General features: G+C 53.7%; 1 protein-coding gene across 2 annotated transcripts in view; it reads right to left on the reverse strand.

Moving 5' to 3' along the window:
* PHAF1 (phagophore assembly factor 1) overlaps positions 1-13,066 on the reverse strand; it is a 52,443-nt gene that overhangs the window by 7,601 nt on the left and 31,776 nt on the right. For both annotated transcript variants that reach the window (XM_075576891.1, XM_075576890.1), the window contains 4 exons: positions 12,069-12,152; positions 2,750-2,832; positions 1,138-1,181; positions 706-749 (listed from right to left, as the gene is read on the reverse strand). In XM_075576891.1, the coding sequence (XP_075433006.1) occupies positions 706-749; positions 1,138-1,181; positions 2,750-2,832; positions 12,069-12,152 (255 nt within the window). The remainder of the gene's footprint in view (positions 1-705; positions 750-1,137; positions 1,182-2,749; positions 2,833-12,068; positions 12,153-13,066) is intronic.

Below are 13,066 nucleotides of genomic sequence, written 5' to 3' on the forward strand. Positions count from 1 at the left end.
GCAGTGGAGACGGAGAGTCTCGCATTACATGACGGAGAGTCTCGCATTACATGACGGAGAGTCTCGCACTACATGACGGAGAGTCTCGCACTACATGACGGAGAGTCTCGCACTACATGACGGAGAGTCTCGCACTACATGACGGAGAGTCTCGCACTACATGACGGAGAGTCTCGCACTACATGACGGAGAGTCTCGCATTAGATGACGGAGAGTCTCGCATTAGATGACGGAGAGTCTCGCATTAGATGACGGAGAGTCTCGCATTAGATGACGGAGAGTCTCGCACTAGATGACGGAGAGTCTCGCACTACATGACGGAGAGTCTCGCATTAGATGACGGAGAGTCTCGCACTAGATGACGGAGAGTCTCGCATTAGATGACGGAGAGTCTCGCATTAGATGACGGAGAGTCTCGCATTAGATGACGGAGAGTCTCGCATTAGATGACGGAGAGTCTCGCATTAGATGACGGAGAGTCTCGCATTAGATGACGGAGAGTCTCGCATTAGATGACGGAGAGTCTCGCATTAGATGACGGAGAGTCTCGCATTAGATGACGGAGAGTCTCGCATTAGATGACGGAGAGTCTCGCATTAGATGACGGAGAGTCTCGCATTAGATGACGGAGAGTCTCGCATTAGATGACGGAGAGTCTCGCATTAGATGACGGAGAGTCTCGCATTAGATGACGGAGAGTCTCACCTTGCTGTATGTGGTGCAGATCTCCGTTTGTGACTTAGCACTGTCTGTTCGGAGAGAAACAAAGAACAGGATTATTAGAACTTGTATACAGAACACGCTACCATGTGACCTCCCGGAGGGATCAGAGCTGCAAGGGTAGGGAGCCTGGACATGCGAGGAGTTTGGGGGAACACTGGGCAGTGAGAGCGAGGAGTTTGGGGGAAGCCCAAGCAGTGAGGGGGCAGTGAGGGGTTAGGGGGCAGTAAGGGGCGAGGAGTCAGGTGGCAGCAGGGCAGTGAGGAGTTAGGGGGCAGCGGGGGCAATGAGGGGCGAGGAGTTAGGGGGTAGTGCGGGGCTACGAAACTAAAACGTGTCACAAATTGAAGCTATGAGTATGAGATTCCCCTGATTGTCACTGTGATTCCGGACAGTGGAAAGCTCTGCGGGACTCACCGCGATTAACCATTATAGGAATCTTGAATTCACAGCGATGGTAACTGAGGAAACAGGATGAAGATGTTACCGGGAAGGCCCCGGGGTTACCGGGAAGGCCCCGGGGTTACCGGGAAGGCTCTGGGGTTCACCACAGGGCAAACACACACCCAGCCACACTTTTATATACACTCATTTCACAAATCATTCTCCGACTAAATATGTCTGCACCAGGGGCGTAGCTATAGGCCGGGCAAAGCCTGCGCTCTTGGGGGGCCCGCTCTCACCCCCCATGTAGAGAACGCCCGGCGTTAAAGAATTAGCTGGTAGAGGAATCAGCATGGCAGTCTGACCTGGCAGTATTACTTCCGGTGTCTGCTGCCACAGCGCAACTCCTCTACCGGCTGCTTCTCTCATCACCATCTCCTCCCGTCAAAGGTAGGCATGGGAGACCGAGAGGAGACAGAGAGGGAGAGAGACAGAGAGGGAGACCGAGAGGAGACAGAGAGGGAGAGACAGAGAGACAGAGAGACAGAGACAGACAGAGAGACAGCGAGAGAGACAGAGAGACAGAGAGAGACAGACAGAGACAGAGAGAGAGATAGCTGAGGGGGGTAGAGAGAGAGAGATAGCTGAGGGGGGTAGAGAGAGAGATAGCTGAGGGGGGTAGAGAGAGATAGCTGAGGGGGGTAGAGAGAGAGAGATAGCTGAGGGGGGTAGAGAGAGAGATAGCTGAGGGGGTTAGAGAGAGAGATAGCTGAGAGGGTAGAGAGAGAGAGATAGCTGAGGGGGGTAGAGAGAGAGATAGCTGAGGGGGGTAGAGAGAGAGATAGCTGAGGGGGGTAGAGAGAGATAGCTGAGGGGGTAGAGAGAGAGATAGCTGAGGGGGGTAGAGAGAGAGAGATAGCTGAGAGGGTAGAGAGAGATAGCTGAGGGGGGTAGAGAGAGAGAGATAGCTGAGGGGGGTAGAGAAAGAGATAGCTGAGGGGGGAGAGAGATAGCCGAGGTGGGGGAGAGATAGCCGAGGTGGGGGAGAGATAGCCGAGGTGGGGGAGAGAGATAGGTGAGGGGGAGAGAGAGAGATAGCTGAGGGGGAGAGGGAGAGATAGCCGAGGGGGAGAGAGAGATAGCGGAGGGGGAGAGAGAGATAGCGGAGGGGGGAGAGGGATGGAGCTTATGAGGGGGAGAGAGTGTTGAGGGGGGGGGAGAGAGTGCTGGGGGGGAGAGAGATAGCTGGGGGGGGGGAGAGATAGCTGGGGGGGGAGAGATAGCTGGGGGGGGGGGGAGAGATGGAGCTTATGAGGGGGAGAGGGATGGAGCTTATGAGGGGGAGAGGGATGGAGCTTATGAGGGGGAGAGGGATGGAGCTTATGAGGGGGAGAGGGATGGAGCTTATGAGGGGGGAGAGAGAAATAAATTACAGTCAGTATTAATATTAATGCCCATGACTAGCTACGATATTGGTCTGCAACATCGAGGGGTTAACTGAAAACCTTGTCCATCATATGAATACATAGGTTAACCCCAGAGACTCCTGCAGGTTACATAGAGAGGTTATATACAGACAACCCCCAGAAAAAAAGCGGGTTCGGAATAGCGTGTCCCACGCGCCACGTGCCTCAGAACGACTCACATGTTGAAGTTGTAATGTCCGGGGTAATTTGTGTGCAAGACAAACTTCTTGGCCTTATGCGTATTTGCATCGAAGAGAATATCCTGCAGATATCAGAGAGGATTCTGGGTTAGCAGTGAGTTTGTGTGACACCGACATTGCCGGACGCCTGGGTGTCACCACCCAGGCACCGCGGCCTGCTGCGGGCATCCAAATACCCGCAAAGAAAGCAAGAACTGCCTGTGCACACACGGCAGTAATCAGGTGATGTCAACATTACTACGAGGGTGTTAGTAAAGGGTAAAGCTAAATCTCGCTACCCAAGTGCTAGTGCAGGGGTGGGCAACTCCAGTCCTCAAGCGCCACCAACAGGTCCGGTTTTAAGGATATCCCTGCTTCAGCACAGGTGGCTCAATCAGTGGCTCAGTCGAAGACTGTATTAGCTGCTCTGAAGCAGGGATATCCTGAAAACCAGCCCTGCTGGTGGCCCATCAGGACTGGAGTTGGCCACCCCTGTGCCAAGGCGTAGAAAGCAGATACGTCATTCTTTGGCTACACTTAAAGTGCCGGCGACGTCAGGCTGCGGGCGCTGGAAAAATCAAATAGAGATGACTTCCAGCGATCGCGAGCAATCCGTCGCTCCGCGCTTACTATAAGCACACGCGACGGCGGCAATGCGTTTGTTTTGACGCGATGTCGCCGTCACTATAAGCGCAGCCATAGGCAGATATACAGTAACACACAAAGTAACAAGATTTAGTGCATTAGTAGAAACAAAAAGTCAAGATAAGAATAAAGATAAAACTTCAAGTAAATAGAAAAGTCTCTTGTTAGGCGAGCAGTCGAGGTATTCGTTAGTACTTGTTGGTACTAGTGGTTAGTCCTCGGTGTAGAGTTCTCGTCACTTACGGGAGGTGTTCCCTGCACCGGTATAAATGGTGTGGTATCAAAATATAATATTATTGAAAGAGTATAATATCTGTGCTCATTTTATATCCTTTAGTAGTAATGCCGGTAAGCTCCTTCCCCCTACGCGTTTCACATGGCAGCGGTTTCCTCAGACAGCAGGACAGTCACGGAGACTGAAAGCTTGAAGACATAAATACCTTCTCTGCTGCGGCCAGATACAATTCTTAACTCGAGAGAGAGCAGTAAATAGATGCTAGTTTGCACAGATACCTCAAATGTGTGCAGGGACATTGAATAAATATTTAAAACACAGTAGCTGTGCTCAATTACACAGTGTGCTGTGTGACATGCGAAACGCGTAGCGGGCAGGAAGGACCTTACCAGCATCTGTAGTAACAGCAGCCCCAGTGACGTCACCACACTGGCTTTCCAGCTTCCGGAACCCGCAGGACGCCGCGTGGAAGGTAGCGTAGTGCGAGGGACCTAGGAGCTGACCAACAGAGGACAGAAGGGAAGGCCCCAGTGTCACGGGATGACCAGGACTTATACCGGGGATCAATATCGCCAGACAGAAACGTAAGAGTTTATCAAATTTATTTATTGGAAAAATATAACCACAACAGTACATATAAACAGACAACACACACTTAACTGGGAGAACCCTATAACCTAGGTGCGGGGACCCCCGTTAGGAAGTTTTCCCCGTTCTGCTCCCACCCTGTGCTGAAGCAGTTACCGCTTCAGCAGCCCCAGACCAACTGACACTCAGGTGCTCAGAATTTTGAGACCTCCAACTGCCACTAACTGACCGGCTGCCTGTAACTGGCTGGGATTGTCACTAGCTGACTGGCTGCCTGTAACTGGCTGGGATTGTCACTAGCTGACTGGCTGCCTGTAACTGGCTGGGATTGTCACTAGCTGACAGGCTGCCAGTAACTGGCTGGGATTGGCTGACATTCCCTCAGTCATAGAACCCTCACGGCCTAACTCCTCCCCTTTTTACCTCATGCAACATAACCTGAGATCAGGGAAAGGTCGCAGGCAATCTTTGAAACTTTCCAGATGAAACCCCTGGTCCCTGAGGTTCTGGAACTAAATAAAATAAATACAAATATACATAACACATAATACAATACCAATGTATTATTGACAGGTAGGGGTAATGGCAGACATAACTTATTAACAGCAGCTAAATTTACCCCTACTGCCACACCTCCCCCCTTAAATGGAGAGCTCTGGGGTAGCGACACCAACGGGTTTATCCCCAAGCGTGACGCCTGAAGGTCAGAGCTAGGCTGGCTCTGGTCATCGTCCTGCCAGGAAAGTCCATTGGCATTGCCAGGGCAGCCTTGAGACCTGCACAGGCACTCTCAAACTCTGATGTCCAGGTTACCATGCGAGGGAGCCTCTTTTTAGTCAGGTTGGTCAAGGGTTTGGCCAGGGCACTAATTGGGTACGAATTTGCAGTAATAGCTGGCGGTCTTGGGAACTAGCCACCCCACAATGGCTTCCACCTTGGCAGGATCAGGTTTGAGATGCCCCCTGCCGACCCTGTGCCCAAGGTATATAACGTCTGCAATCTCCTTCTCCACTTTACCTCCACAGACACTCGGTATGCCGACTTATGATGGGGGCTTCTGATCACCAGTGGATGGTCAGTGAGGTGAGTCCGTCCTGGCTTATCCGTGAACAGACTCACATACCTTCCTAGCAACTCTTGCGCCTGCTTTCGTTGGGAAGCCGCGAGCTGGGACCCTATCCCCACGTCCTCTACTGAGCATCCCTGTCTGGACTCCCCTAGGAAATCAGGCAGAGCTCTGCTCGCCGCATTTCCCGATGGTGGGCTGCACACCGCCATCACCACCGGCCCACTTGCATGATATTCCTTTAACATGTTGATGTGGTAGTTCTGACGTCTACCTAACTCCTGATCCAGATCTACCACATAATTTGTCTCGTTCACCCGCCAGATTACCGGATACGGGCCGGACCTGGCAGCTACGAGTTTGTTCTGGCGAGTCGGCTTCAGACAAGCACCTGCTGCCCCGGGATGAACTCTCTACGACGGGCATTTCTATCATACCAGCGCTTCAAGACGAAGACGAAATGCATATATAGCATTTTTTAATACAAACCATGATTAGTTGAATCATATTTGCAGAGCATTTATTGTGCTTATAGTTGATTATATTCCATCATAATAGATTAAGTTTAATATGATCCCTTTTGACTTGCATTGCTAATGCAGCAGGTGTAATTACAAGTAATTATAACTACCGTCAGCTGTATTCGAGTACACAGGAGGGGCTATATTAGAGTGCTCACTACACAGCCCTAACCTACTTTTAGAGCCCGAAACGCGTGGCAGGTTTTTCCTGTCCTGTTATGTTTGTTTTTTTGTTTTTTATGTAGTTTAATAAACGATTTTAACCTTTCTACTTACCTGGTGAGCTGATGGTGCTTCTTTTTTGGACTTTGCTGTCTCGTACCAATCCTTCTCCTGTTTATGCTGTCTTGACGATTGGATGGACGCACAGTTGCGGTGAGGGCGCGCTAGATGGGTCCCTGAACCATGGAGGACATTTGATTCCGACACGTGGAACCTGAAGGCGGAGTGTTCCCGGACAGACCGGAGGTTGTGACGCACATCACCGGCACTCGGGAGCTCCACAGGACCGTTAGAAGAGGAGGACGGCACACTTCTTACAGTGCCCCACACAGCAAAGGGATACAGTCGACGGAGAGCTGAATACGGGACTGCAGAGGTATTATTATATATTTCCTCTGTTATGCTCATATTCCTACCAGCTCTTATCCATTGGAATCCGGTCACTGTTTACCCTGCCTGTGGTTACCTCCATTATCTGCACGGACTCAGCGCTTGACATAGCCCTCGCATCGAGCCACTGTTGTCCTGCACTACATTAATATTATTATTTTTTCTCTTTACTTTCTGTTTAGAGCTTTGAGTAGCTTTTTTTCATATATTCTCTTGAGATTAGCCTGCGCTAATCCCATCAGATCTGCCAACTGATCTCTGAGCTACACCACATACTGGAGCACTGTCACATCCGTTCTGGGGGGTCTCCCCCTCCCAGAACAGGTCGAGCGATCCACGGACCCGGCGCCCATATAGAAGCTCGAAGGGTAAGAATGCGGTAGACTCCTGTGGCACCTCACTGTATGCAAACAGTAGGTGCTGCAGGTGTGCTTCCCAGTCCCCTCCTTCGGCCTCCACAAATGACGGCAGCATCTGCTTCAGGGTGCCATTGAACCGCTCACACAGTTCGTTGGTTTGAGGGTGATAGGGGGCCGTGCGGAGAGAGGTCACCCCGAACGCAGCCCAGAGACTTTGGAGCAGCTCACTCATGAAATGTGCTCCCTGGTCAGTCAGGATTTCACTAGGAAAACCTACTCTAGTAAAAATATTTATAAGCGCCTCGGCCACCTTCCAGGTGTCAATGGAGGAAAGCGCCATCGCCTCTGGGTACCTGGTCGCAAAGTCCACGACCGTTAAAATATATTTTCCCTAACCTGCTGGGAATCATCAGGGGACAACGATGTCTACCGCTACCCGCTGAAAGGGTTCCCAGATCATCGATTGCCTTGCCTCCCCACTCACTGACAGGCATCGCAGGTATGGCTGAATGCAGGGCGACTCGTTCAGCAGCGGTGGCCTCGCTGCCCAGGTCATCCAACGCACGCCGGATGATTGCTGGCATGCCCACCTCAGCTGCAGGCGGCTCCGTCGAATCCTTCCCTGCCTCCTCGCTGGAGTTGGAGGGTGATTCCTGTAGTCCGGAGGGGCCTGGAACTGTCCCAGGGTTGACCAATGCCTCAGCTCTAACCATTGAGCATTGCGCCTCATACACTAGCAAGTCGGCGATCAGTTGTGTCTTGTGCGGTTCCCCCGTAAGTATCCCGCAGTCCTCAAACCGGAGTACGATCCGGTCCTTGGTCCAAGACCGCTACTTGGCTGGCATCATTGTAGTCTTGTACGTTGACTAAGCTACAGGGACTGGTAAGGGTGTGTGTCTGACTACAGTACAGTTTTAACTCTGTATTCTGTGGTCTTCAAAATGGAGATCTCACTCAGGACGGATATTCCATGAAGAATATTTGTGCTGAGCCTGGCGATCCCACCGCTGCCGCCAAGAAAATAAGCCTGTCACGGGATGACCAGGACTTATACCAGGGATCAATTTCACCAGACAGAAACACAAGAGTTTATAAAATTAATTTATTGGAAAAATATATCCACAACAGTACATATAAACAGACAACACACACACTTAACGGGGTGGGGGGGAGAGGGGGGGTTACGTGGGGGTAACCGAGAGTACCCTATAACCTTGGTGCGGGGACCCCCGTTAGGAAGTTCCCCTGTTCTACTCCCACCCTGTGCTGAAGCAGTTACCACTTCAGCATCCCTAGACCAACTGACACACAGGTGCTCAGAATTCTGAGACCTCCAACTGCCACTAACTGACTCACTGTAACTGTCTGGGATTGTCACTAGCTGACTGGCTGCCTGTAACTGGCTGGGATTGTCACTAGCTGACTGGCTGCCTGTAACTGGCTGGGATTGTCACTAGCTGACTGGCTGCCTGTAACTGGCTGGGATTGTCACTAGCTGACTGGCTGCCTGTAACTGGCTGGAATTGTCACTAGCTGACTGGCTGCCTGTAACTGGCTGGGATTGTCACTGACTGACTGTAAGGTCCAGGGAGCCACGCCGCCCTCGGCACGCTCCCCACTCGTTTACTCTGGCGCCCAGCGCTCTCCCCGGTCCCGCTACTACTTCCACAGCTCCCGCCGGCCCCTCCTGCGCCCGTCACGGCTCTGGCGTGCGCACCCGCCCCAGCCTCTTAAAGGCATACTATCTGAAGGACGGTAGGCACGCGCAAATCACGCGCGCAAGGACGCACGCACCACTCTCTCAAGCTCCACCCCAAGGAGCTCACCTGAACCTGCTTACCCTTGCCTCCTATCGCAGCCTTTCTGCACACACCTCCACGCTGCTGTTTTCATCATTCTCTGCCTCCCTAGTCCTGTCCTGTCTTCTTTCCCAGTGCTCTCCAGTGTACCGACCTGGCTTCCTCCTCGACTACTCCGAATCATGGCATCAGACCTCGGCTACGGCAAACTACCACTAGGCTCTCTCCGTACCTGACCTCGGCTACCGCAAACGACCACTCCGTTCCTGACCTCGGTTTAGGGTAATACGACTACGTTCCAATCTCCAACCCCCGGACTTGGCCAACAGTACCCGCTACTATCCGTACCTCTCCTATCCCGACCCGGCGATCCAGACCAACCTACACTCAAGACGTGCCCTCGTGGCTGGCGTCATATCCATTCCCACCTTAGCACCGTGGTCCCGCCTAGTTTGCTGTGAGCACAACGTTACACTAACTGGCTGCCTGTAACTGGCTGGGATTGTCACTAACTGGCTGACTGTAACTGGCTGGGATTGTCACCAACTGATTGACTGTAACTGGCTGGGATTGGCTGGCATTCCCTCAGCCATAGAACCATCAGGGCCTAACTCCTCCCCTTTTTACCTCATGCAACATAACCTGAGTTCAGGGAAAGGTCGCAGGCAATCTTTCAAACTTTCCCGCTCAAACAGTTAGCCCCCTGCACTCTGGTTCTGGAACTAAGTAAAATACATACAAATATATATATAACACATAATACAATACAGGCAGTCCTCGTTTTACAACGCTTCGCTTTACAACAAATGGCTTATCCAATGCTATGCAATGCATACCTATATTCATTTTTACAACGCCAAAACGGCTTATCCAACGCTCTTACAACACTTTGCAAAGTTGTTTATGTGTATATTATATATATACTAGCTGAGAGCCCCGGCGTTGCCCAGGATGTTTGTGGTGTGGGTGTGGCATTTGGGTGGGGAGTGGTCCACGCGGCCCATGGCGGTGTGCGGTGGTAGTGCTGCTGTGGCTGTACTGATGGTGATTGTATCGGTGTGCTGATTTGGGAGGGTTTGGTGCTGATGTGGGGGTGCGGATGTGGGTGTGCCGATGGGGGAGGTGCAAAGGTGGCGATGTGTGGGTGCTGATAGTGTTGATGGGGGCTGGGAATGGCGGGGAGCCGAGAATGCCAGTGTGCTGGGGGGGCATGGGATACCGGTGTGCTGATGTGGTGGTGCTGGGGATAGTGTGTGTGTGTATACATGTTTGTGTGTATACATTGTATGTGTGTGTGTGTGTATACATGTGTGTGTGTGTGTATGTGTACGTGTGTGTGTATACATGTGTGTGTATACATGTGTGTGTGTGTATACATGTGTGTATGTATATATTGTGTGTATACAACATGTTTGTGTGTGTATACACGTGTGGGGAGGTGGTGCGAAGGGGGGGAGGTGAAGGGGGTGGGGGGTGGAGGGGAGGTGAAGGGGGAGGGTGGAGGAGAGGTGAAGGGGGTGTGGAGGGGGGGTGGAGGGGGGGGTGGAGGGGAGGTGAAGGGGGGGTGGAGGGGAGGTGAAGGGGGGGGTGGACGGTAGGTGAGGGGGGGTGGACGGGAGGTGAAGGGGGGGTGGAGGAGAGGTGAAGGGGAGGTGGAGGGGGGTGGAGGGGAGGTGAAGGGGGGTGAGGGGAGGTGAGGGGTGGGTGAGGGGAGGTGAGGGGTGGGTGAGGGGAGGTGAGGGGTGGGTGAGGGGAGGTGAAGGCCGCTCCCTCACCCGTCCGGCCGCTCACTCACCCGTCCGGCAGCTCCCTCACCCGTCCGGCAGCTCCCTCACCCGTCCGGCAGCTCCCTCACCCGTCCGGCAGCTCCCTCACCCGTCCGGCAGCTCCCTCACCCGTCCGGCAGCTCCCTCACCCGTCCGGCAGCTCCCTCACCCGTCCGGCCGCTCCCTCAGCCGTCCGGCCGCTCCCTCAGCCGTCCGGCAGCTCCCTCAGCCGTCCGGCAGCTCCCACGTGGATCTGAGCCGGGAGGCAGCTTGTTGTGGCCGCTCCCCCGCTGTGTCCCGGGCACTCGCTCCCCCGCTGACTGTAGCGGCGCCGGGGGGGCTGAAAGCGCGGGAGACACGGGGAGAGGAGGAGGTGCGCGCGGGTGTGGAGGCTGATGTTCGGGGAGGAAGAGGCGGAGGCTCCGGGACCGGCGGGTATGTGAGCCCCACCCCCCCGGGTTATACGTGTGTGTGTGTGTGTGTCCCTGTGTGTGTGTTTGTGTCCCTGTGTGTGTGTTTGTGTCCCTGTGTGTGTGTTTGTGTCCCTGTGTGTCCTTTGGCCCGTCACTCCGCCTCAGGCCAATGAGAGGTGTGCGGGGGCGGCCCAAGGGACCAATGAGATTTCCCCTAGGGACACCGGACATCCAGGCAGGCATGCATGCATACAGTGCTTTCACTAATATAGTATAAGATTATATTATACTATAATATTATTATATTTTATGTTATATTATATATATAATACAGTATAGACACTATATAATTTATGTGTGTGCTGCATATCTTATTTCCTGCATAAAATAATTTGTCTATTTCAGCATTAAAAATGCCTTCAGGAACAGAACCTTTCATTCAAACAGTGTTCCTATGGGAAAACGTGTTTCGCTTTAACACGTTTCGCTATCCAACTCCATTTTGAGTAACGCATTGTGTCGGATAACCGAGGACTGCCTGTACCAATGTATTATTGACAGGTAGGGGTAATAGCAGACATAACTTTTATTAACAGCAGCCATATTTACCCCTACTGTCACAGCCTGATCTACAGGACCATTTATTAATACCAATACATATGACATGAGCACAGTTGTGAGCGTGGGACATTATACTCTTTCAGCAATAACATTGTATTTTTATGCCACACCATTAGAGGCAGTTGGGGGCCTTGTTTCAGATGATCTACATCTAATAAAAGCATCCTGGGACAAAGGGATGGATCTCAAGGTCACAAGGGCTGGTACAGGAGGAACAGGAGGAACAGGAGGTACAGGAGGTACAGGAGGAACAGGAGGTACAGGAGGAACAGGAGGTACAGGAGGAACAGGAGGTACAGGAGGAACAGGAGGTACAGGAGGTACAGGAGGAACAGGGGGTACAGGAGGAACAGGAGGTACAGGAGGTACAGGAGGTACAGGGGGTACAGGAGGTACAGGGGGTACAGGAGGTACAGGGGGTACAGGAGGTACAGGAGGAACAGAAGAGCCCTTCTCTTTCCATCATTCCAGGTGCAGCAGAAAGCTTCTGACCTCTGATCTAATTCTTATAGGATTTTAAAAGGCCCTTTCACTAAGGATCAGTGAATGCTGGCAGCTAAAGGGTTTAATCACCCCTTAGTTACAGAATCTCTACAGCTTTGAATGGTTTCTGTTCTGTTTTTGCAGCTGAGATCTGCCGTAGCATGCACCTATGCAGTAACTGTATGGTTAATGTGTCCATGCTCTGACTTACCACTCCCAGGGTGAAATAATTGAAGTAGTAATCATTGCACTTAGAAGGAACCTGCTTATGGGGGGACGGGGAATGGATTTTCATCTGGAAATCAAAATATGAAACAGAACACAATTAGAATCAGCCCGACGTGTCAGCGATTGATCTATTCATGTTATCGGAGAGGTGCAGGCCAGCGGTGTAGCCAAACTTTATCCTCACAGTACATGTCTCCCGCTCCCTGCGCCTCCACCTCCCGCTCCCAGCCCCACTCCCTGCGCACATCCTGTGCCCTCACCTCCCACTTCCAGCCCCCGCTCCCCACACACACACCTCCCATTCCCTGCCCCTCCACGCACCTCACACTCCCTGCATCCTCCCGTGCCCGCACCCCACACTGCCAGCCCGCCTCCTCACACACCTCCCGCTCACCTCACTCCCAGGCCCCCTCCGTGCACCTGTCACTCCCAGACCCCCACCCCTCCCGCTCCCAGGCCCCCACCCCGTGCACCTCCCGCTCCCAGGCCCCCACCCCGTGCACCTCCCGCTCCCAGGCCCCCACCCCGTGCACCTCCCGCTCCCAGGCCCCCACCCCGTGCACCTCCCGCTCCCAGGCCCCCACCCCGTGCACCTCCCGCTCCCAGGCCCCCACCCCGTGCACCTCCCGCTCCCAGGCCCACACCCCGTGCACCTCCCGCTCCCAGGCCCCCACCCCGTGCACCTCCCGCTCCCAGGCCCACACCCCGTGCACCTCCCGCTCCCAGGCCCCCACCCCGTGCACCTCTCACTCCCAGGCCCCCGCCCCGCGCACCTCTCACTCCCAGGCCCCCACCCCGTGCACCTCCCGCTCCCAGGCCCCCACCCCGTGCACCTCTCACTCCCAGGCCCCCGCCCCGCGCACCTCTCACTCCCAGGCCCCCACCCCGTGCACCTCCCGCTCCCAGGCCCCCGCCCCGCGCATCTCTCCCTCCCAGGTCCCCGCCCCGCGCACCTCTCGCTCACAGGCCCCCGCCCCCGCA

Source organism: Ascaphus truei, chromosome 19 (assembly GCF_040206685.1).
Source record: "Ascaphus truei isolate aAscTru1 chromosome 19, aAscTru1.hap1, whole genome shotgun sequence".
NCBI classification, from domain to species: Eukaryota; Metazoa; Chordata; class Amphibia; order Anura; family Ascaphidae; genus Ascaphus; species Ascaphus truei.